The sequence below is a fragment of the Urocitellus parryii genome, chromosome 4, assembly GCF_045843805.1.
Source record: "Urocitellus parryii isolate mUroPar1 chromosome 4, mUroPar1.hap1, whole genome shotgun sequence".
NCBI lineage: Eukaryota > Metazoa > Chordata > Mammalia > Rodentia > Sciuridae > Urocitellus > Urocitellus parryii.
Window position 1 is genome coordinate 67427753 of NC_135534.1, and position 23662 is coordinate 67451414.

Genomic DNA, 23662 nt, shown 5'->3' on the forward strand with positions numbered 1-23662 from the left:
GGTTGCAGTACTGGGGCGGGTTTGGGAAAGGCAGAGAAGGCCGGTGCAGACAGTCTTGGTTCCATTTTGTGTTTCCCGCTTCGTCCTGGCCCTTTAATATCAGCAGTTCCTGTTCTCAGTTATTCAGCAGTTTGCTCAGTGCACGTTCATGGGCACCAACTGCACCCCAAGTGCCACAGAAGGTCCTGGAACAGAAGGTGTGGAAAAAGTCCCCAAACCACAAAGTCAAGTGACTTTCGTTACCCAGTAGCCTCCAGTGTTAAGGATTTTCAGTTGTTGATGTTGTTGTTTCTTCCATTTCGGTTAAGAAGTTTTATTTTAATTGTGCAAGTTTGGAGCCTGCGTTTCTCCCCTGAATTTGTTCCTGCGTCCAGCCGTGGGTGGGTCCTCCCCAGTGTCTGGCAGCTGAGTCAAGGATATCAGCGCATCCAGAACCGCCTGCAGCCTCCTGCCTCCTTCCTGCCACTCCTCCGGAGCCTCTGCACCCTCTGTTTCCTGCTCCCCTCCTCCCTGCACTGTCCCCCCCTCCTGTGGCCCCTGTCGCCCCCTCCCTCCTGCCCGGTCTGTGAGGCCCAGCCTCAGCCTCCTCCTGGTTGCACATCTCCACCCCGCCAGAGATGAGGCGCTCTCCTGTGCTCCTAGATCCTCATCCAGCTGTCTGCGCTGTCACCTGGGTTCAAAGGGTGTGGCACCTCCAGGATCCTAGCCTTTTATACCCCAAGAACTGCTGTGTTCTGGGGATCACTGTGCCCCTGTGGCTCGTGTCTCCGCTCCGCCCCTTACTCCCCACTGCCCTGGTCTTAGTTCTGGGTTCCATCTCTAATAGCCTTCACCTTCAGTCACCTCGGTCACTCCACAGCCACAGCCTGGGACAGCTCTAGGTGGTCTGCAGTCAAGGCTGGGTCTCTCTGGCCTCAGCTTCCTGCTCCAGCACATTGCTGACCTGACTTCATTCGGGCCTCAGCCAGTGCCCTGAGCTCTCCCACCTGCCTGCATCCTCTTGTCCTTGGCCCACGGTCCCTCCAGCAGCTATTCTCGTATCAGTGTCACTTACTCATTCAATAAACATTTCTGTGGGCCTCCTCTGTGCTTCCCTTGTTCTGGGTGCTGGCCTAGGGTCCTAAGCAAGATGGGCCCCGTCCCTGCCCTCTCAGGGTTGGTGGTCTAGCAGGGGACACCACAGGCAGAAACGAAGCCGACATACAAGTGAAAAGCAAAATGTAGAGCCAGGAAGGGTAGAAACTGTTCCTTCCCAAGGAGGAAGGAGAAGCTTCCCGGTGTCAGTTCATCAGCCAAGTTGTTCCCCCGCCCCCGCCCCTCCAACTATAAGGTCAAAGGTTCTGATCAGGCACTGAACTCCCACTCTACAGAACCAGGTACTGTCTCCTTTGGTACCCCCATGCCATTCATGTAGCTCAAGATATCACTGATTAACGTAGCTTTCATCCAGCAACTGACTCTGCTTGTGGTTCACGAGATCCTTCAGATTTTTTTCTGTTGTTACACTTGGCCCTGGGCCTCTTTCCTCTTTCCTTTGCATATTATGGTGGTAGCCCACCCCTCTGCCCCATCCCCACCTCAACTATGCTCACATACCCCAGTTCTCTTTCATGTGTCCTGTTGTGTGTGTGTGTGTGTGTGTGTGTGTGTGTGTGTATTCTAAACTCAAACCCAAGGCCTTCCTCCACCACTAAGCCACATCCTGCCTTTTTTTTTTTTTTTTTTTAGTTGTAGATGGACACAATATTTTATCTTATTTATTTTATCTGGTACTGAGGATCAAACTCAGTGCCTCACACATGCAAGGCAGCGTTCTACCACTGAGCCACCACTTCAGCCCCCTTGCCCACTTTTGATAACAGAGCTTCTACTTCCTGTTGGATGCTAGAGACATAGATGTTTGTGATTCTTCCTTGCCCTCAAGTCTCCTGGGGTAACGGGGAATACGTGATAGGACTTTGGTAGAAGAGAACTGTGGTCATGTGGTTGCCATGGCACAGGGTGGAGGAAGGGCCAGGTCAGAATCAGCTGGTCAGTGATTCTCAAAGCTTGGTTCCTGGGCCAGCAGCCTGGGAGGTGGTTGGGAATGCAAATCCACATCCAACATGGATTAAATCAAAATTTCTGGGAGTGGAGGCTGACAGTCTGTTTCCAAGTCCTACAAGTAATTCTGATGCACACTGGAATTTGAGAACCAGGCATCTGGGTGGGACATGATGGTGGCAGGGTGGGGGTCCTGGCAGCGGGAATGTAGGGGAAGACTCCCTGACATTTAGGAAGTAGAATGTACCAGCCTTGGTGGTTGGATGTGGGTGAGTGAAGGGGAGGGGAGCTGGGATGTTGGCTTGAGTGACTCCAGGTCTCCATCGGGTACACCTGTCTGGTCCTGTTCTTGCCCCCCATAGGGGTCTTCCAGCCTCTCCTGCGAGCCTCCAGCCAGTGCTCCCTCCTCCCCGCATTGCCGTGCAGAGCACTCCCTTATTCACAAACAAGCAGCTCCCAGCCCATCCGTGTAGTCAAGGTGGTTTCCACAGCAGTTGACATCAGCGTCCTTGTCCCCGGGGAGCCTAGCACCCTCCTGCCTGCCTGCCTGCCTGCCTGCAGCACCTGTATTATCACGTCCAGGAGTGGAGAGGAGGCAGGTGGACTCCCACTTCTCACCACACCCTATTTTGGAACTGGGTGGGGTCAGAGAGGGCCAGTGACCTGAGCGGAGGAGAGGAGAGGAGGGAGGGCATAAGGGGAGGTGGGGCCTCTAGGTGGCCTCTTCTCTCTGCACTGAGGCCCCAGCCCATTTGTCTCTTTGACATTGGCGGGAGCAGCAGGAGGAGCAGCAGCAGCAGCCAGCAGCACTTGGGCCATGGCGGAGGACGGGCCACAGAAGCAGCAGCTGGACATGCCGCTGGTCCTGGACAAGGACCTGACCAAGCAGATGCGGCTGCGCGTGGAGAGCCTGAAGCAGCGTGGGGAGAAGCGCCAGGACGGCGAGAAGCTGCTGCGGCCGGCGGAGTCCGTGTACCGCCTCGACTTCATCCAGCAGCAGAGGCTGCAGTTCGAGCGCTGGAACGTGGCGCTGGACAAGCCCGGCAAGGTCACCATCACCGGCACCTCGCAGAACTGGACGCCCGACCTCACCAACCTCATGACGCGCCAGCTGCTGGACCCCGCTGCCATCTTCTGGCGCAAGGAGGACTCGGACGCCATGGATTGTAACGAGGCCGATGCCCTGGAGTTCGGGGAGCGCCTGTCGGATTTGGCCAAGATCCGCAAGGTCATGTACTTCCTCATCACCTTTGGTGAAGGGCTGGAGCCTGCTGACCTCAAGGCCTCCGTGGTATTCAGCCAGCTCTGAAGGGGCCGCCCTCTGCCCCATCTGCCCCCACCCTCTTCCTGCCTGGACCTCCCTTCCCCACCTGTGTTTTGGGGGGACATTCTTCTAGCTGCTCAGCCTGGATTCTGCGTGGCCAGAGGCCCCCTGAGTCCATGTCCTCCCCTCCTCCTCTCCTTTTCCCTGGTGTCAGAGCTCTGGCTCCCAGAAAGATCCCACGGCTCTGTAGTCTAGAAGCTTCACTGACCACTGATGCCACCCCCTGTAGATGATAGAGACCTGGTAGGGGCTCATGTGGCAGATGGAGAAGCTATAGGCACCTGCCTTCTCTGCTTCATTGAGAGGGAGTGAGACAGTCAAAGACCAAGAGAGACAGAGATTCAAACCACCAGCCATCTGGCTTCCTCCAGAGACGGGAGATGGAGATGACAAGAGCAACCTCCTCGGGGAATCCAGGAAGAAGGCTTCTGCTCTCCGCTGGACGCAGCACCCTCGGCCACCCTTGTCAGGAGGTGAACACCCAGCCTGAGGACTCGGGAAGGTGCTGCTTCTGCAATGACCCAGTGTGGTCCCAGGATGCCTCAGGACCCTCAGGACATGGGGCAGGGTTGCTGCAGGGCTGATTTGGGTGGTGGGGGTGCCTTGGGGTTTGTCGCCCAGTGCTGGCTGTAGTGGAGAAGTGAAGGAGAGCTATATACAGTCACACAGATCTGTCTACCTGTATACACACATCCATCAAGACGGCATGCAGGGCTCACACAGTGCACACTAGGGTCTATTCCTGCCCTGGGGACACGCCTAATTTTAGATTATCCATTGAAAAATTGCTGCTGGTTCAAGGGTGACTTTTGGCAAGGGGTTGATTGACATGACCTAGGTTGAGCCCCGTTGGGGGCTTCCTGAGCTGGGAGTCTTTGAGATTCATACAGTGAAGTGGGAGCAGTTTAGTAAAGGGTTTCCTTCTGCCTGGGGGGAGGCTGGTAGAGGGATCCAGGGCCCTGGAGCTAGAGATGGCATGTCCCCTTGGGGAAGCAGGCCTCGCCAGCTCACTGGACAGAGAGAAGCAGGCATTTCCTTCAACTAGAGCAGCTTTGGCATTTTCTGGGCTGCTTTAGGGGAGCTAGGGGAGGGGTGGGTAAAGCCTAAAGGGGTGGTTACAATGGCTGATAATCTCAAGTGGGCTGCAGGTGACAGCAATGTGATGGAGAACACTGGCCTTGGAGGTCACTGGGGGCATCCACTCACCAGATGGGGAAACTGAGGCACAGTTACTGGCAGATTCAGTTCCATCCCTAGCCTCATTCCACTTCCCATTGCAAAGGCCCAAAGCCCCCGTTTGGAGGGGCCTGACCTGCTGCCTGGATTCAGACTCAGGCACCTCCGCAAGTGCCCCCAACACCTTGTCGCAAGGCTGGCTTTGTTTGGCCCTGGCCAGAGACATCCTTGGCCCTGAGACATCACTTGGCCCTGAGAAGAGATGTACTGAGACCTAGAGGGTCATAACCATCCCCAGTGTTGGGGCTGGTGGGGGCAGGCCCCCTCTCAGAGATGTAGAAGGTGGTGTCGGAGTCAGGATTCTGTAGTGAGAGATGGGCTGTGGTGAGCTCTGGGCTGTGGTGAGCTCTGGTCCTGTGAAACTGTGGCTCTGGGGTCTGTTCTGGGACATGTTTGGAGAAGTGCTGGCCTTGCCTATAGCCATTGCTGCCTTACTCTCTGCTAACTGTGGGATGGGAGGAGGTCAGACCCCGGGGCAGTTTCCCTTTCTGCCTCTTTGCTTGCCCTCTCCTCTCTGGACCCCCCAGACTGCTCTTCCCCACTCTGTCCCATCCCGACTTTCTGGGAGGTCCTGAGTGCCTCCACTGTGCCCGCTGTGCGTGCCCAATAAAAGCCGGTGTGTCCTGCCTCGGTGGTGTGCGTCTCGCCGTGAGCACCACTGCCCCTCAGGAGCTCTGCCGCTGCTCTCCCAGTCCTGTCCAGTGCCCTCCCATCCCTGGGCAACCCTCCATGAGCCTCTCCCAAAGTGTCTACCCCCACTCCCGCCAGCAGTCATGGATGAGGCCCAGAGCAGTCAGGTGACCGGCCAGGCCTCCCTCAGGCCTGGGTTTACTGGGCCTCCTGGCACCCCTGCAGCAGCTTAGCCAGCCTGTGTGGGGTGGAGGGAGCCATGCTGAGGCCATGCTGTCTCCAGTCTCCCTCCCCACAGGGCACTGGGCAGGGGTGGATGGAGCACTGGATGGCCAGGGTGTGGGACAGGGTCGGTCCTCTCTGCTACCTGCTGGATGGCCTCAGAGTTACCGGCCCTGGATCTTCTGTCAGTCCCTGACCCTGTCCTGGCCCCAGGCTTTCCAGAGGGAACAGCCTGGCTTTTTCTGTGAGTTCCCTCTCTGCCCTACCCTTTTGAGATTGTTAGACTAGTGACCAGATATGACTGATATTGGTACCAGTGCAGCTGCAGGGCCACATCGCCTTGGTGTCCCGTTGGTCCTTCTTCACAGCTCTGTCCTTACCTCCTCTGTCCTTACCTCTTGCTCATTTTGAACAGAGACAACTGAGACTCAGAGGAGGAGGCTTCCTGTCCAGATCATAGAGGGATTGGAGGGGCTGGACCAGGGTCAGGAGTAAAAGGTGGAGCACCAGGCCATGGCCCTGTGGACCTTTGACCCCATTGAAACTGTTATCTGCAATGGGCTGGGAAAAGGTGTCCCTCTGCCCCTTTCCTGAGATGGGGGTCAGAGGCTGCATTGTGGTTTTGCTTGGGAATGACCCTGCTTCAAAATGCTCCCCAAGCTGGTCTTGTAGCTCCTTTTCTCCTCCAGTTCAGGGCCTCCCCATTTCCTGCCCCCACACATCCCCCTGACAGCATTCGAAGAATCCCCCTCCCCCATCTTCCAGGAGTCTCTGCCCTCCCAAGCCTGCCTCCTGGCCACTGCTGGAAACACCTCTGAGAGTCAAAAATGTAGCCCTCCCTCCGTGGGAAGAGGTAGCACTGGCTCTGTTCTCAGGCAGGGGGAAATGACCCACTCTCCATGGAAACCACGAGAAACCGTCGGGTGGGGAGACCTGACACTTCCTGAGCCTCTTCCCAGAGAGGCAGCATGGTAAGTGGTGAGGGCCCCTGCCTTGCTATGCACTGTCCCATTGGGTAACCCTGGGCAGCCTCTCTGAGTGGCTCCCTCCTCTGGTGACTCAGTCTGATGACAAGGTTGAGTGTCAGTCAAGCGCGACAGAACTGGCACCTGGCCACCCTCTCTGGGTTTGCCTTTTTCTGTCCCAGTGACTGTAGAAGCGCGGCCTCACTTCAAATTATTCTGAGGAGGGTTAGGAGAACCTGACTGCTGAACAGAAGCTCCAGATTCGGAGAGGGGGAAAAACTGCCTGAGGCCATCCAGCAGGGAGCAGAGAGGCAGGCCTGGGATGAGCAGGTCTTGGTTCCTGCTGTCCTGATCTCTGGGCAACAGGACTCTGCCCTCCCAAGGAGACAGGGATGGCACGCAGCCTTCCTGGCTCCTCCAGTTAGAGTATCTGAAACTTAAGGAATTTCAGATTCTTGAATCCAGAAGCTGGGAACTGAGGAATCTCAGATGCCTAGCATCAGGAACCTGCTAGGTCTGAGGATTCCAAAAGGCCTGTGGCTCATTTTACCCAACTTGGGTGACACAGGGAGCAGCAGCCCTTCTTGCCACAGCCACTTTGTGGCTCAGAAACGCTCTGAGCTGGGCCTTGGGGTCCCAGGTAGACATCTGGAAAGCTTTCTCCCACGCCCCTACAGCTGCGCATACAGTCACACACACACACACACACACAGCTCCTGAGCAGTACTGCCCTCCCCCTCCCCGGGCTCCTCCTGTTCTCTGTCCCATGACCTGAGGCTGCTTGAACCTGGTGGGAGGTTCCCAGGACAAAGCCCAGGAGCTGGGGCACCAGGGGGCGCTGTGGTGCCCATCACAGCCCTGAGATTTGGGGTGTGTGCTGCAAGAGGCCACGCCCCCAGGCAGGTGAGGGAGGCTCCAAACCCCACCCAATCCCTGCCACCAGCCAGGTCAGCCCAAGTTACCCCACAGCCAGTGGTGCTGAGTTTCCCTTTCTCCCCTTGGGAAGGAGGCCACCCGGTGGCTGCAGCTCCCCTCTGCCCTGAGATTTGCAGCCTTGAGTGCCCACGGAGGTACTCCACAGCCAACAGCCCCATCCAGGTGTGCACAGCCCTACGCAGTATGTGGTGCACCTCCAAGGCCTTCTATTTGAGTTCTTGTGATGGTCCTGGGGGTAAGATAAGTAGATGAGGAAACTGAGGCTCTGAGATGTGGCCCAGTCCAAACTTAAGTCTCTGAGATGAGGTTGTGTGTACAGGGTCACCAACTGGTCAAGGGCCTCACCAGTGACCAGAGCTGGGGATTTTCCTCCCAGAAAGACTCCAACCAGCTTTGGAGCTGGGCCAGGCCCTGTGCCGGGTGTGGCGGGGGTCTGAGGAACTTCTCCCAATGGGTGGGGAAAGGGAGCTGTGCTGGGGAGCAGGAATGGGGGCTAGCACCTGAGGGCCAAGGGAAGGGGGTGCAGGCAGATCACACACACACACACACACACACACACACACACACAGGGGGGAGATGGCAGGAGGCATCGTGGTGTTTGGTGGTTGTGGAAGATTTCTGAGAAGCCCACAGGAGGGCATGTTGAGGGACAGAGTTGAGAGGATCAGTTGAGCCCACTCACAGGCTCCTGTTGCCAGGCCAGGCTGTGGTGTCCCTGATGACAGGGAACTTCAAGCCCAGAGACCACAAGAGCACAGAGCTCCAGCAGCCAGCAGCTCATGCCAATCTTACTGCTTCTATGCCCCCTGTCCCCAGGCAGCAGATCATTTCTTCTGTGAATGTTTCTGGATACAGCTCTGGAAAAGAAGCACTCTTTTCAAAAATAATAACCACAATACCCATATACAACGGAAACATTTTAAAGTAACTCCTTAATGTAGGTGGAGTATCCCTTATCCAAGATGCTCGGGACCAAAACTGTTTCGGATTTCAGAGTTCTTCTGATTATGGAATATTTGCATATCCTTTATCAGGGAAGCATCTCTTTTCTGAAAAATCCCAGATCCAAAATGCTTCTAAATCCCAAACACCATGTCAGTGCTCAGAAAGTTTCAGTTGTGTTACTTTTCTGTTACTTTAACAAATACCCAAGATGAATCAATTTATAATGAGGAAAAGGTTAATTTTGGCTCATGGTTTTAGAGGTTGCAGTTCACTCATGATTGAGCAGATCCATTGCCTGAAGACCTTTGGTGGGGAGGCAGCAGATCATGGTAGGAATAATGTGTGATGTAGCAAGACAGTCGGCCTCATGGCTGGGATCTGAAAGCCACACAGGAGACCCAGGTCCCACCATCCCAAGGGCACATCCCTCTGTGACCTAAAACTTCCCACATAGTGTCACCTCTGGGAGTTTCTACCACCTCCTGATAGGGCCACACTGGGATACAAGCATTTAACACATAAACCTTTGGGGGACATTCTAGATCCAAGCTCTAGGAGTAGGGATGCTCAATGTATATCACCAAATGCCCCCAAAGTATTGTAGCTCCCAGTTCAGGCTGCAAACCGTAGACATCTTACACTTTATTTGAATGAGATCAAAACCAAAGTCCATATTGGCAATTGGTTGTTTCTCTTTCATCTTTTTACCTTTCCCTGTAATTTATTTATTGAAGAAACAAAGGTCATCTGCCCTGTGGGATTCCCAGTCTGGGTGTTGGTGACTGTCTTCCTGGTGTTGTTTAACATGTGCCCTGTCCCCTGCGTTCCTGTACTTAGGACTTAGCTCTAGAAGATGGAGGAAATTGAGGTGCAAATGTTTTGTGGTGTGACTGATCTGCAGGAGATGCCGTGTCCTTCCCTGGGCGGTGAGGGGGGGGGCATGAAATGTCTGTTTATCTCTTTTATGGTGTGAGGAGCTGGTGTTGATCACTGTCTAATCCACTAACTCTCCTATGGTTATAGAAGGAGGTGGTCCAGTATTGTCACTTACTCCTCATTTATTAGCTGGAATTCTTTCCCAATTGGAGATTTCCCTTCATCTTCTATTTGGTTCACCTCTGGCACAGTGTGAGCAAAGGCTGGATCAACTGATTTTTTTAGTTTCAAGAAAATGAGTTAATTCCCTACTCTCCTCCAAGATGACTCATTATTTGTTTTGTATCATGTGGTCTGATAACTTAAACAGATTTGTTGTACTCCGCTGCAGCTGCTATCCTTATTGATGCTCTGGTGGCCCATTTGTGGTGAATGGGAACCTCCTCAGGCTGCTTCCTAAATCCTCTGACAGGTTCCAAGAGTCTTGGGTGGCTTCCTTGAATTTGGGCGTGGTGGCTATAGGGTAGGAAGGTGGAATTGTTTAGTTTCTCCCACTCAGTGTCCTCCTGGCAGCAGAGGGGTGAGCTCGTGGTGGGGAGGCTGGCTGGGGCTCACCCCACACCAGGTCCACTGGCTGTGATACAGGAGGGGAAGTCAAGGCCCCCAGGAATTCATGACTCACGATCCCCAGGCCCTGGAGCCTCATTAAGTGCTTCTTGAGCCACAGAGGGCTCAGGGCCAAGCCCTAAGTTTAGCTAGTGATTCTTCCAGGTCCCAGCATACCTCCCTGCACCCGGGAAGGCCTCCTCCTCCCTCCCCACACAGTCCAGAGCATCCGGAGCAGGGCCACTGGAGGGAGGCGTGTGCAGTGGAGAGGGAGGCCAGGCTTGGGTTCTCAGCTCAGAGCTTCCTACTTGTGCCGTAGAGATGATCGCCCCACCCTGCATGTATCTCCCCCATTTTCCAGAGACAGGGCCTTCCCATGTCACCCAGTCTCTGGCACTAAGCCTCTGGATTCAAGTAAACCTCTAGCCTCAGCCTCCGAGTAGCTGGGGCAGCAGGGAATGCCACAGTGCTTAGCTTGGCTCCTTTTTGATATAGCTTTCAGTCTTGAAAGCAAAATGGGGAGACAGAACGAGGGGAGGGGCAGAGGCCTTGGGGGTTTTTACTTTAAAAGGACAGAGTTGCCTGGAAAGAGAGCTGAGGAGCGGGAAAGGCCACGGTGGTCTTGAGCCTTAGGCTGGGACACTGGGCCAGGCTTCCTGGCTGGGTGTGATCCTGCTTCCCTCGCCTCTGCCCAGGGCAGCCTCTGCAAGAAGCTTCCCGGAGCCCTGCCGCCAGGCTGGCTGTGAGGCCAAGGCAGTTCTGGAAACAGTGACCAGCCTGCCCGCCGGGCCCCTAGCAGGGCTCCATTAGTGGCTCCAGTGCTCTCCCGGAGTTAGCATTTTCATTTTCGTGGTCTCAGATGTGCCGCTAGGGAGCATTTCCCTTTGCCAGTCTCCCTGCTGATGGAAGAGGCCTGTAAACAAAGGCGTCCTTAATGAGTGCAGGGGTGGGGTGACCGCAGCCTGTGGGCGGGCAGGGCCTCAGCATGTGGGGCTCCTGGCGGGGGTCCAGCTCAGCCTGCATGCCTGGGTGCCCGGGTACTTGGGCATGGTTTTCTTCTAGAAAGATCTGCTTAGGGTCTGGGTGGGCTCAGCCACACCTGGCTGGCCAGCCCCTCCTCCTGACTTGGAGGGGTGAGAAGTTGCCCTTCCCTGCCCACCTCCTGCTGCCCAGGTTACCTCTATCTGCCCTTGTGTGCTTGGGGGACATCCTCTGCTGGCTCTCAGATGCCCGCCTCCAAGGTAGGACCCCTGGTCCCTCCCCACTGGGGCCCTGCATATACCCATGTTAGCTCGGCTTGTGGCCTGTACGCCTGCCTCTCCTACCAGACTGGAGGACTTTTGAGGGCAGGGACCATGTCTGGTTCCTCTGTCCAGCAAGTGCTGGGCACAGAGTAGTCCACACTGATGAAGAACTCATTCTTTATAAAAAGACTCGTGTTTGAATCCTGGCTTCAAACCAGATCTGTGTGCTTACAAAGAATGCGTGTTTTTTCTGGCTATGTGGTCATAGACAAGTTACTTGCACTCTCTGAGCCTCAGTTCTCTGATCTGTTAAGTAGGGATGGATAATCGTAGGCTACCCATACGGTTATTGTGAGAATTAAATTGAGGGACTATGGTGGTCTCAGCACAAGGCCTGGTATTTAAATAATAGATTAATTTCTGAGTCTAAATCAACGTCTGGATTTTTGCTTCAGTCAGCACACAAGTATATTCAGGTCACTCTCTGGACCTGGCCCTGGCCAGGTGCTGGGTATATGCAGTGACCAAGAACAGCATGGCCTTGCCCTCAGAGGACTGCTGTTCCTAGTGTCAGTCACTGAATACAAAGTCACTCAGGCATTTAATGTATTTAGCTCAATAACTGTAAGTATCTAAGAGAAAGTGGCACAGCCGTGGGTCTGATGGATGGGTCTTGATCCTGCCTGGAGTCAGGGAGGGCTTCCTAGAGGAGAAGGATGGAACTGAAGGATGAATGGAGGTCAGGGGGTGAAGAGGCAGAAGAGGAGCAGGTGTAGGACTCCTGCCCAGAGACTGGAGCACACAGGGCTGGGGCAGCGGTGGGAGCAGAGAAACGAGGCTGAAGGGACAGGGGGCAGAGTCCATTCAGGAAGTAACACAATCAGGTCAGGGGTGCCGGTGTGTGTGTGGCGGGGGAGGCAGGTGTGGATGCTGGTACAGTGTCCTCAGGACAGGTGATGGGGCTTGGGGCAGGGTGGGATGGGAGGAGGCTGCGCCTGAGCAGCTGGCCCTGATGGAGACCTGCAGAGTGAAGAGGCCAGTGTGGCTGCCAGATTCCGCTCAGGCTGGAGCAGATGTGGCGGGAGAATGAGGAGGCGGGCGGGAGGGAGGGGGAGCCCATTGGAGCCTCGTGGCTGAGCTGGAGGAGCCCGAGGGAGCCCCAGCCCCGGAGCCTGGAGGAGCAGGGGCTGTGCGGGGGTCTTACTGAGTCCCACCGGGTTCATGGCGCTGACGGGTGCAGCGCAGGACTCCGCGCCATCCTGGGAGGCACACACCCCGTTCCCCTGGAGCTGGGTGTCCCCTCAATGCGCCCCATCGTGTCTCCACCCAGGTCATCCCAGACTGGAAGGAGCAGGAGTGGGACCCTGAGAAGCCCGACGCCTACGCTGGCATCTTCCACTTCCACTTCTGGCGCTTTGGGGAGTGGGTGGACGTGGTCATTGATGACCGGCTGCCCACAGTCAACAACCAGCTCATCTACTGCCACTCCAACTCCCGCAATGAGTTCTGGTGCGCTCTGGTGGAGAAGGCCTATGCCAAGTAGGTGCCAGAAGAGAGCAGGCTTGGGTGGCCAACTCCCATGGGTGGGCACACAGCGTGCTCAGAGCTCAGAGCCCTGGGCATGGCCAGCTAGAGCTGTGCTGCGTAGGGTAGAAGCCTGGACCCCAGGAGGGAAGGCTTGGCTACCTGGGGGGTGGGGAGCCTAGAGCCCAGGCAGGTGTTCTGCGTTAGTTGGGGTCAGGGCCAATGCTCACGCTCATAGCAGTGGGTTTCTCAAAGGTGATATGGTGGGACCTTCCCCAGGCGCCTCTGCTGGGAATGTGGTAACCGAGATCCAGCCTGAGTGTGGAGGTTGGGCAGATGCCCTGCTCAGAGGCCTCCCCCTGTCCACTCACCATGTCTCTACCTGACTGTCCATCTATACTATTTTTGCTGACCCCTCTTCCTTCTCTGTGCCAGACTCTGTGTCCCCAGGACAGGGCCTCACACAGAATGTGCATGAACAAAAGTTTGCCGAGCTATAGAGGGCTTTGGAGCAGAGTGACCTGTCCAGGCCTTTGCAGCACTGGGGTGGGCCTGGACAGGAGTGTCGGGGCCAGAGACCAGGCAAGCCAGATTGGTGGGAGCCGGTCCCTGGTTCCTCCTCCCAGACCCATGTGTCAGTCTCCTAACAGAAGAGGGGAAGAGAGGGAGAGTCCAAGGAAAGGAAGAAGGGAGGAAAAGGAAAAAACTAACAGTAAAAACAACCCTGGCAGGTTCCATTTTTAATCTTAAGAAAGCAAAGCCTGCCCCCTGGTGGCCACTGAGTCTCCACCATGGGTGCTGCCCTTCTGGAGAGAAGGCTCTGGTCTTACTCTTGTGGTTTTTTGTTTTGTTTTTAATATATTTTTTTAATTGTAGATAGACACAATACCTTTATTTAATTTTTTTATTTTTATGTGGTGCAGAGGATCGAACCTAGTGCTTCACACATGTGAGGCGAGCGCTCTACCACTGAGCCACAACCCCAGCCAGCCCTTGCTCTTGGGTTTTGGGTTTTTAAAAAATTTTTGTATTTATCATTGTTTCCTTCCTCCATTTCTCCCTCCCTCTTTCCGTCACTCCCTCCCTCCCTCTGCCCCTTCCCTTCTTGACAGAGTCTTGCCATGTTGCCCAGGTTGATCTCAAACTCCTGGGCTTAAGCAATCTTCCTGCTTTAGCCTCCCAAGTGGATGAGGCTGCTGGGGTGTCACCATGCCTGGCTTGCTTTTATTTTTTTAATAAGCAGTTTTGTAGTAAAATAAACCCAACACAACATTTCTCATTTTCATCGTGTGTACGCCCACAGTTCAGTGGCATGCAACGAACTCACCACCGTCTACACCAGAAACTTTTTATTATCTCTAATGAAAACTCTTACACATCGAACAGTAGCTTCCTCCTTCTCCTCCCCCAGTCCCAGGGGACCTCTGTTCTGCTTTCTGTCTCTATGAACTTGCCCTATTCTAGGTTCCTGGTGTAAGTGGAGTGCTGTATTAGCCCCTCTGTATCTGGCATCTTCTACAAAGCACCATGTTTTCAAGGACCATCCGTGTTATAGCAGATATCAAAGGTTCCTTTCTCTTAACGGCTGAGTGACAATCTCTACTTGAATACATCACATTTTGTTTCTCCATTTGTCCATTGGACTCCTGGCCTGCTTCCACCTTCGGCTCTTATGCATAGTGCTGCCGTGAACATGGGTGTGTCCATGTGAATCTCTGCTTTCGCTTCTTTTGAGCACACACCTAGGAGTGAATTACAGGGCAATTATGTTTAACTTTTTGAGAAATGACCAAACTGTTTTCCACAGTGGCTGCATACTTTGTGCTTGCTTATTTTTTTACATTTACTTTTTAAAAACACTTTTTTTTTTTTGGTAGTTGTAGATGGACAGCATGCCTTTATTTTATTTGTCTATTTTTATGTGGTGCTAAGGATGGAATCCAGTGCCTCACACATGCGAGGCAAACACTCTGCTACTGAGCCCCAGCCCCAGCCCACATTTACTTTTTAAATTATAAAATGAAAGATTTGTAGAAAGATCAGCCCCTGCCTTCCCCTTCCCTGTTTTGGTCTGAGCATCACCATTGTAGCTTGGCCCCTGTCCTACTCTGTCACCATTTACCCTCTTTCCTACTGGGCCTCTCCCTTCCCCTCTTCCCCTCCCCCACCAATGGCAACTCTTTCAACTTTTTTCTTTTTTGGTGATACTTTTTTAAAAATTTTATTTGTTCTTTTTAGTTATACATGACAGTACAGCGTATTTTGACATATTATACATAGGGGAGTATAACTTATTCTAATTGGGATCCCATTCTTGTGGTTGTACATGATGTGGAGTTACCCTGATCACATATTGAAATACAAGGCTGGGAAAGTTGTGTCCAGTTAATTCTACTGTCCTTCCTAATCTCCTCCCCCTCCCTTCCCTTTGTCTAATCTAGTAAACTTCTATTCTCCTTCCTACCCTCCCTTGTTATTGGTTAGCATCCACATATCAGAGAGAACATTTGGCCTTTAGTTTTGGGGAATTGGTTTATTTCACTTAGCCTGATAGTCTCCAGTTCCATCCATTTACTGGTGAATGCCATAATTTCATTCTTTTTTATGACTGGGTAATATTCCATTGAGCATATATGCCACATTTTCTTTTTCCATTTATCTGTTGAAGGACACCTAGGCTGGTTCCATAGCTTGGCTCTTGTGAATTGAGCTGCTGTAAAATTGATGTGGCTTTAACTTTTTTTTTTTTTAAGAAAAAAGGGGGGCGGGGCTGGGAATCAAACCCAGGCCTTATGCATACCTCCAGCCTCTTTCAACATCTGTGAGACATTTTTGTTTGTGGGTGACCTTATAAAAACCATGTTTCGGGGGTGGGGGTTGTTGTTTTTGTTTGTTTCTTTCTTTCTTTGTAGTGCTGGAAATTGAATCCAGGGTCCTGTGCATGCTAAGTGTTGCTGTTTTGTGTGTATATATTTTCAATTTCCATCAACAGTATATGTTATATATCTCTTTCTGCTTCTGAGTTTTCATTCAGAGTTTCTTTTTTTTTTTTTTTTAATCCCAGGAAATGGGACTTAGGTCCCTCTGATTTTATGGTTTGTCCTTCCTGGCTAATAAGTGTTGTTGTTGTTGTTGTTGTTTTTTTAAGTGAATCATGGTATACTTAAAACCACAATTGGAATTCACTTGCATTGATTTTCAAATGTACCAAGCAAGCGCTAGCATTTCCCAACCTCAGGAATTCTGTACATTTTCCACAGCTGCTTCATGTTCCAGAGTATGGGTACAGCTTTAGTTTTTAAAATCAATTCCCCATTGTTAGGTATTGAGGTTATTTCTGCTTTTATATCATTATAAATCATGTCACTTATCCAGAATTGGGGTGTCAAAAGGTATATGAGCCTTTAATGCTTTTGAAATGAATGGCTAGGTTTTGGGACATCTGATCTGTGAAGCTGGAGCTGCTAAGTCCTGGGGAAATTTGAGTGGAAATTGACGTGGTTCACTGGGAGTCGGGTCTGGGTTCTAGTGTTGGCTATGCTGTGGCCTACTGTGTGACCGTAGCAGTTTGCTTGAGCTCTCTGAGGTTCAAAACTCTCCCCTACAAGGTGAAGGGTGTAGCCCAGCTGGGATGCACTGGGAATTCTTGCTCACTGCTCCCCAGGCTGGCGGGCTGTTACCAGGCCCTGGACGGAGGCAACACAGCAGATGCACTGGTGGACTTCACGGGCGGCGTTTCTGAGCCCATCGACCTGACGGAGGGGGACTTCGCCAATGACGAGGCCAAGAGGAACCAGCTCTTTGAGCGTGTGTTGAAGGTGCACAGCCGGGGAGGCCTCATCAGTGCCTCCATCAAGGTGAGAGCCCAGAGCAGACCTCCATGTCACCAACCCTGACTGGGACGGGAGGTGGCCGTGAGGACAAACTGGCTCTAGAAACCTAGAAGGCCCTGACTTGTAGCGTTTTCTGGTTGAGGTGTGTAAATATTTCCACCAGGGTTAATTTCCAGTTACCGGTGTTTTAACAGTCAATTCTCAAAACCTCTGCCTATTTCTGGGTGTGGTGGCACACACCTGTAATCCCAGCTACTTGAGAGGCAGATGCAGACAGGAGAATCACAAGTTCAAGGGCAGCCTTGGCAATGTAGAAAGACCCTATCTCAAAATAAAAAGGAGGGCTGGGGATGTGGCTCAGGGATAGAACACCCCCAGCTCCATCCCCAGTACCATAGAAAGAAAAAAGAAAAACCCTGAATATTTAATGATCAGCTGAGCCAGGGTGAATCAGCTTCTGCCCTCCCTGGGCTGGCCCCACTGCAGACACCTTCCTTTACGAGAGACTGCTGCCTAAAGCTCTGAACACCCCACCACTCGGTCACCACCCAACCAGGTCTGCCTGTACGGGAGGGTGCAGTTCCTGTACCGGCCTGGAGGGGGCGGTGCGGCCTCCTTGCTCTGGTTCCTGGGCCTTTGCCCCCCTGGGTTCGGCTTCCAGCCTGGCCCCACCTGTCTGAGCACCTGTGTCTTCCTGCAGGCTGTTACAGCAGCCGACATGGAGGCACGCCTGGCGTGTGGCCTGGTGAAGGGTCATGCTTATGCTGTCACCGACGTCCGCAAGGTGCGCCTGGGCCATGGCCTGCTGGCCTTTTTCAAGTCAGAGAAGCTGGACATGATCCGCCTACGCAACCCCTGGGGCGAGCGGGAGTGGAATGGTCCCTGGAGTGACACGTGAGGCCTGGGGATGGGCACCACGGGCATGAGAGTTTGGGCAGGGATGGGGTGGGCTCCATGGGGGTGCTGATACTGGACCTGGGCCTCGAAGGGTCTGGGGGAGGATGAAATTAGAAAAGACTTCCTTTGGAGTGTTTGTGGGGCAGTGGATTCAGCAAGGACAGAGGCCTGGAGGACAGCTGACCTATAAGGACATAGTGACCAGTGTGGTGAGTGGGTTGGGAAGGAGGGTAAGCTGACAGTGAACGGGGTTGATGCTCTGTGCTTGTTCACGGCCATGAGGCCTGGAGTGGAGTAGGTGAGGCCCCGCATAGTGACAGGTCACGTCCCCTCCCTCCCTGTCTGCGGCTTTCCTTCCTGTCCTCCCAGCCCTAGCATGATCACAGCCCATGGGAGAGGGCAGACAGGGCTTCTCTGAGCAGGGCCCCAGGGGTCCTAACCACACTGCACTGAGGGTGGCCTCACGCTGAGCTGTCCCTTGGGGTGGTTCTGGTGGGGCCCGTCCTCTTATTCTGCTCCCTTCCTTCCTGGCACTCACATCCCAGCTCAGAAGAATGGCAGAAAGTGAGCAAGAGTGAGCGGGAAAAGATGGGTGTGACCGTGCAGGACGATGGCGAGTTCTGGTGAGTGTGCTGGTGCCTGGCACCTGGGTCAAGGGGACCACCTGGACCTGGCAAGGAACACCTGGTGGTGGGGGGGTTGGCTGCCAGGGCTCCAGCACAGCCCCATCAGAAGCTTGCTGTGTGGCTTGGGACAAGTCACACCATCTCTCTGAGCCTCAGTTTCCTCCACTGTATAATGAATTGGGCGGCAATGAGCCCTTTATCCCTGCAGTCCCCTCTGCCCACCTGAGGGACCCCGGGCTGCTCTTGGCAAGCAGGTTGAGGCACCAGCAGGTGGGGGACTGAGCACAGGGGCAGCAGGTGGGGGACTGAGCACAGGGGTACCCTGAGTGCTCAGAGTAGGGAGGGAAGAGGAGAGGCCTCGCAGAGGAGCTGATTCCTGAGCTGAGATTTGGGTACAGAGTAACCTTTGATGGTTGAGGAGAGAGACATGCCCCAGAGGTGAGAGGGCCCACCTCTCAAATTCGGGACGAATTCAGAGGAGAGAGCAGCGGGTGTCTGGCGTGGCTGGGAAAACAACGGAAGCCTAGACCGAGGAGCGTGGGCGCCACCGCTGCCTTCATTCCCCTGTGTCCTGCCCCGACTCTGCCAGGCTGTGTTGTTCTTCAACAGAACACCTGGTTTGTTGGGGCTGGGGATGTAGCTCAGTTGGTAGAGTGCTTGCCTTGCATGCACAAGGCCCTGGGTTCAATCCCCAGCATCACCAAAAAAACACCTGGTTTGGGAATTTAGCCCCTCCTGGAGACATATGGGTTGCCCACTGCGATGTGGGTGCCATGAGGCCTCCTAGGCAGACCAGGGGCAGAGGGCAGTGATCCTGGCACCCCATCGAGGACCCTCCTACAGATGCCAGGGGAGCTGCTGCCCGAGTCCACCCAGGGCCTTCATTCTGTTCTCCTGTGGACAAGATCTGCTTTGTTCAGTCTGGCTCAGGGGTCAGTCGAGCCCTTGGCCTGTGGAAAGGACTCCTGTTAAGGCCCTTCTCTCTGCACTTCCCCTGGCCCCGCCCAGGCTCCTGGAGGTGTGCATAGCACAAGGTGCCTATAGCAATGTCCTGGCCACAGTCACCCACCTACCGTGGGGTGCCCACCACCGCTTTATTGAGGCTTCCTAGCTGATGTACAATACAATGGATGGAAACCAGCTTTATACACTGCAGAGGGCAGTACTCAGTTATCCATCCTCTGTATGTGTACATACAGCCGGCCTTTGCCAGCTACTCCGTTAGAGTTTGTATGCCAGCTGTTATTGCTGTACTTGACTTCTGCACTAGCCCTGTGAGGCGCCTGCTGGTAGATTCAGCCCCATTTTACAAACGAGGAGACCATTCTCTGCAGGAGGCCATGCCCTACGTGAGCCATGGTTTAGAGCATAAAGGGTGGGCAGGCAGGAGGGCCTGGGGGCTGCCTGGCTCAGCCCCTTCCTCACCCAGGATGACCTTCGAGGACCTGTGCCGCTACTTCACCGACATCATCAAGTGCCGCCTGCTCAACACATCCTACCTGAGCATCCACAAGACGTGGGAGGAGGCCCGCCTGCGCGGCGCCTGGACTCGGCACGAGGACCCTCGGCAGAACCGCAGCGGGGGCTGCATCAACCACAAGGACACCTTCTTCCAGAACCCGCAGGTGGGCATCCCCAGGGATCTCACCCTGCCTCTGCAGCGACTGCAGCACCCCCCCCCCCCCCCCCGCTGTCCCTCCAGGGGCTCCTGCATGACCTCAGGTACATCTCTACCCCTCCTTGGGTCTCGGCATACCTGTGTGTACAGTAGACGGTCACAGCAGTCCCAGCTGGCTGTCACGAAGCCCTACACTTAAACCTGACCTGCAGACAGTAAAAATGAGGAAACTGTGACTCAGGGACTTCTGAGTGTCTGGTCATTTAGGACATTTAGTGGTGGAGCTGAGGATCAGCGCGTGGTTTCATGGTAGCATAGTCGTGCCTGTTCCTGGGGAACTTGGCCGGGCTCAGCTCCCCGGCAGCAGCCTCTGCCCTGCGGCTTCCTCACTCACAGCCTGTGAGCACTGCTCAGCCCTGGGAATCAGTGTGCCTTTATTGAGCATCAACTCAGTGTGCCTTTATTGAGCTGGGCCTTCACGCAGAGTAGCCATTGTAGGTGTGGGCAGGCCCATGTCACAGAGGAGGGACGCAGCGGCTCAGAGAGGTGATGGGACTGGCCCAAGCTGATGCAGCCAAAGTGTCTGGTCCTGGTTCAGGAACCCATTCACCCCGGAGCCAACAGGGTGACTGTCTCTCCTTGGCCATCCCTGCAGTACATCTTTGAGGTCAGGAAGCCGGAAGATGAGGTGCTGGTGTGTCTCCAGCAGCAGCCGAAGCGGTCTACCCGCCAGGAGGGCAAGGGCGAGAACCTGGCCATTGGCTTTGACATCTACAAGGTGAGGCCAGCTGGACCCCTGCTGAGGGTGAGGGGAGCACGGGAGAATTTGGTTTGCCTGTGCCTGGGACTAGAGCACCTCAGTCTCTGACAGCACCCCAGCTGCTCCGTGACATCATGGGGATACAGTGGTGTGGGCCCCGCCAGGGCGTGGCTTCTGTGGGAGCTCCCAAGACCACAGGCCCAGGTGAGGGAGGGGAGGACCGGGGCTGGGGCTGGGCTCTGAGGGCTGCTGCCCTTCCTCAGAGCTCAGAGCCTTCTCCTGGGACCTCCGTGTGTCAGAAACCGTGCCAGGACAGGTAGGAGCATACTTGAGATGAGCCAGGTGGGCTCACTGTGGCCACTCCCCCCAACCTGGAAGCTGAGGCCATCCACGTGTGAGGCCCAGTGTGTGGTGACAGGTGGCAGAGTGGGATCCATGTCCTTGTCAGACCCCATGAACTTGATGAAACCACATGGGTGTGCTGGGTCCCTGGCCTTCAGTGTGTTCAGTCACATCGAGGCGATCTGTTCACATCATTGTACTGCATTCGCCACAGGCTGGCCTGTTGTGACACCGTGACCTTGACATGTCACGGCCTTCACTAAGGTGGTCACGGCATGTTGTGGCACTTACTCTAGGACTTGCCTAGCATGTCATTTCATAGATTTGTGCCATGGTTTGGGCGGGCCATGGTACAGTAGTCCCCTCCTCCATGGCGGGTAGGTCCCAGACCCCCACCCCGTGGATGCCTGAAGCTGCAGACAGTACCAAGTCCTATGCACTGCAGTGTCACCAAGACGACCACTAAGTCACTGGTGCATAGATATGCTGGAAAAAGCCTAATCCTTGCCCTGAGGGGTGAAAGGAGCTAGTGGGAGATTTCACCACACTATTCAGAACAGCAAGAGATTTTAAATTTCTGAATTGTTTATTTCTGGAATTTTCCATTTAATTTTTTCAGCTTATAGTTGACTATAAGTAACTGAAACAGTGGAAAACAGAATCATGGATATGGGGGACTGCCGTACCTGATCCTAGTATAACAGTGAGAAACTCCAAGGGACTTGTTATTAGGGGGTTCCTTATGATCCGCTTTCTTTGTGGTATTTGGGATTGAGCCCAGGAGTACTCTGCTACCAAGCTACATCCCAGCCCTTTTTACTTTTTACTTTGCGACCAGATCTCACTAGGTTGCTGAGGCTGGTCTTGAACTTGCAGTCCTCCTGCAGTCCAAAACAGCTGTGATTACAGTCATGTCCCACTGCTTTAACTCCTTGCCTTCAGTTTTGTTTTTTGTTTTTTGTTTTTTTTTGTACCAGGATTGAACCCAGGGGCACTTAACCACCAAGCCATATCCCCAGCTCTCTTTATATTTTATTTAGAGACAAGGTCTTGCTAAGTTGCTTGGGGGCCTCGCTAAGTTGCTGGGGCTGGCTTTGAACTCATGATTCTCCTATCTCAGCCTCCAGAGCCTCTGGGAACACAGGCGTGCACCCGGTGCCCTTTGTCTTTAATAGCTTTTATTAAAATACAATTCATAGACCATCCAATTTACCTATTCAGAGTATATGATCTAGAGACTTTGGGTGTGGTTACAGAGTTAGAAACCACAATTTTAGAACATTTTCATTCCTGAAAAATGAAACCCCTCACCCAATCCTAGGACCTGCTTCCCCTCAGCTTAGGCAAAACCCTAATCCACTTCTTTATAAGATTAGCCCATTTTGGAATTTCACACGCATGGGTTCCATTGTCCTTTCCTGGTGGCGAGGGGACATGGGGAGGGCTGGGTATGCCAGGTGGCACAGTGGCCAGCCCCTCCTGTGTCCGCAGGTGGAGGAGAACCGCCATTACCGCATGCACAGCCTGCAGCACAAGGCCGCCAGCTCCATCTACATCAACTCGCGCAGCGTCTTCTTGCGCACGGACCAGCCCGAGGGCCGCTACGTCATCATCCCCACCACCTTTGAGCCAGGCCACACTGGCGAGTTCCTGCTCAGAGTCTTCACGGACGTGCCCTCCAACTGCCGGTGCGCAGGGACTGCAGTGGGCCAGGGTTGCGGGGTGACAGTCCATGCCAGGCTGAGCAGAGTCTGCAGTCCCAGGGGCACTTGAGGTCTGCCCAAGGTGTGGAGCCTGGGCATCCAGCCTCCCTGGGCTGACCGCCTGCCCATCCCCTGGCCCTTCTCCCCTTCCCCATGTCTGTCCTGGCCTCTCGGGCACCACCAGCAACAGCAGCTCCTGTGTGCGCTGCACTTCCCAGTTACAAAGAAGCTTCCACTCACCTCATTTGATCTTCCCACACCCCCAAGTAGGGGGCCTGGCCACTCTGTTTTACAAATGAAAACAGGGATCATCGTTAGAAAGGTGCCCGAGGTCATGCCGAGGTGTGGTCATGTCAGGCTGGCCCACTACCCAGCCTGATTCTAGCCTTGTGGCCTTTCTCCCCTCCCTGAGGGAGCTGGCTCTGGGGATCAGGGACTGCCGAAACCACCCCTGTCCCTGTGGGAGAGCAGACCTTGTGTATCCTCCACTAACCTCGCCACCTTGTCATGCAGTCCAGACTCACTGTCCCCAGGAGAGGGCCCTGCCCACATCCCAGCCCCAGGCAGCAGCTCCCCGTGTGGTCTTAGATGACCCCAGGCCTTGCCAGCCCCTGCTCCACCGCTTTCCAGTGTGTGGGAAGGGGCTTTCCCCTGGGGCTTTCCCCTGGGGAAGCCTGGTGCTTCCCCACCTATAAAAATGGACAAATAACAGTCTTGTGTGTCCCCAGACTTTTTGAGGATTAGAAATGACACCACCTATGTCACCCAGCAGAGGGCCTGGCACTCAGTAGTAGGTGCTCATAAAATTATTCCCCTCTCCCTACCAATGGGATGGGTGCCCTGGATAGGGATAGAGAAGGCAGGAAGCCCTGAGCTTGGGTGGCTCGTTCTGCCCATAGAGAAGGACCCAGGACTAAATGAATGTCTGTATTAAACCCTCCTCTCCGCTTGCTCACTCTGAACCCCCTTCTCACTGTCTCCCCGGGCCTCTTTGTCCTTCCTGGATTAGAGAACTGCGCCATGATGAGCCCCCCCGCACCTGCTGGAGCTCCCTGTGTGGCTACCCCCAGCAGGTGACCCAGGTACATGTCCTGGGGGCTGCTGGCCTCAAGGACTCCCAGACAGGTGAGCTCGCCCAGGGAAAGGTCTGTGTCTCCCCCCTGGCAGTTGCCCCAGGCCCTCTCCTTTCTCAGCCTCTAGAACTCTCTTCTGACACTCAGCTGGTCAGCAGACCTTTCCTCACACCCACTGCAGGCCAGCCATTGCTGGGGGATCCTGGCTCAGAGAGGAGTAAGGCTGCTTCTTGCTCCCAGAGTCTTCCTGGGTGGTAGG

The 23662-nt window shown here is 54.3% G+C and overlaps 2 protein-coding genes and 1 non-coding gene across 3 annotated transcripts in view; all 3 read left to right on the top strand.

The window, feature by feature from the left end:
* Capn5 (calpain 5) overlaps positions 1-23662 on the top strand; it is a 54318-nt gene that overhangs the window by 26806 nt on the left and 3850 nt on the right. The window contains exons 4-11 of the mRNA XM_026387348.2: positions 12358-12566; positions 16216-16408; positions 17085-17278; positions 17827-17904; positions 19337-19532; positions 20181-20303; positions 22119-22315; positions 23340-23455. Coding sequence (XP_026243133.1) covers positions 12358-12566; positions 16216-16408; positions 17085-17278; positions 17827-17904; positions 19337-19532; positions 20181-20303; positions 22119-22315; positions 23340-23455 — 1306 coding nt within the window. The remainder of the gene's footprint in view (positions 1-12357; positions 12567-16215; positions 16409-17084; positions 17279-17826; positions 17905-19336; positions 19533-20180; positions 20304-22118; positions 22316-23339; positions 23456-23662) is intronic.
* Omp (olfactory marker protein) lies at positions 2861-3352 on the top strand. Its single transcript, XM_026387349.2, has one exon. The coding sequence runs from the start codon at positions 2861-2863 to the stop codon at positions 3350-3352; it is 492 nt and encodes a 163-aa protein (XP_026243134.1).
* Positions 18538-18610, top strand: Trnaa-ugc (transfer RNA alanine (anticodon UGC)). Its single transcript has one exon. It is a non-coding gene; the product is annotated as a tRNA-Ala (tRNA).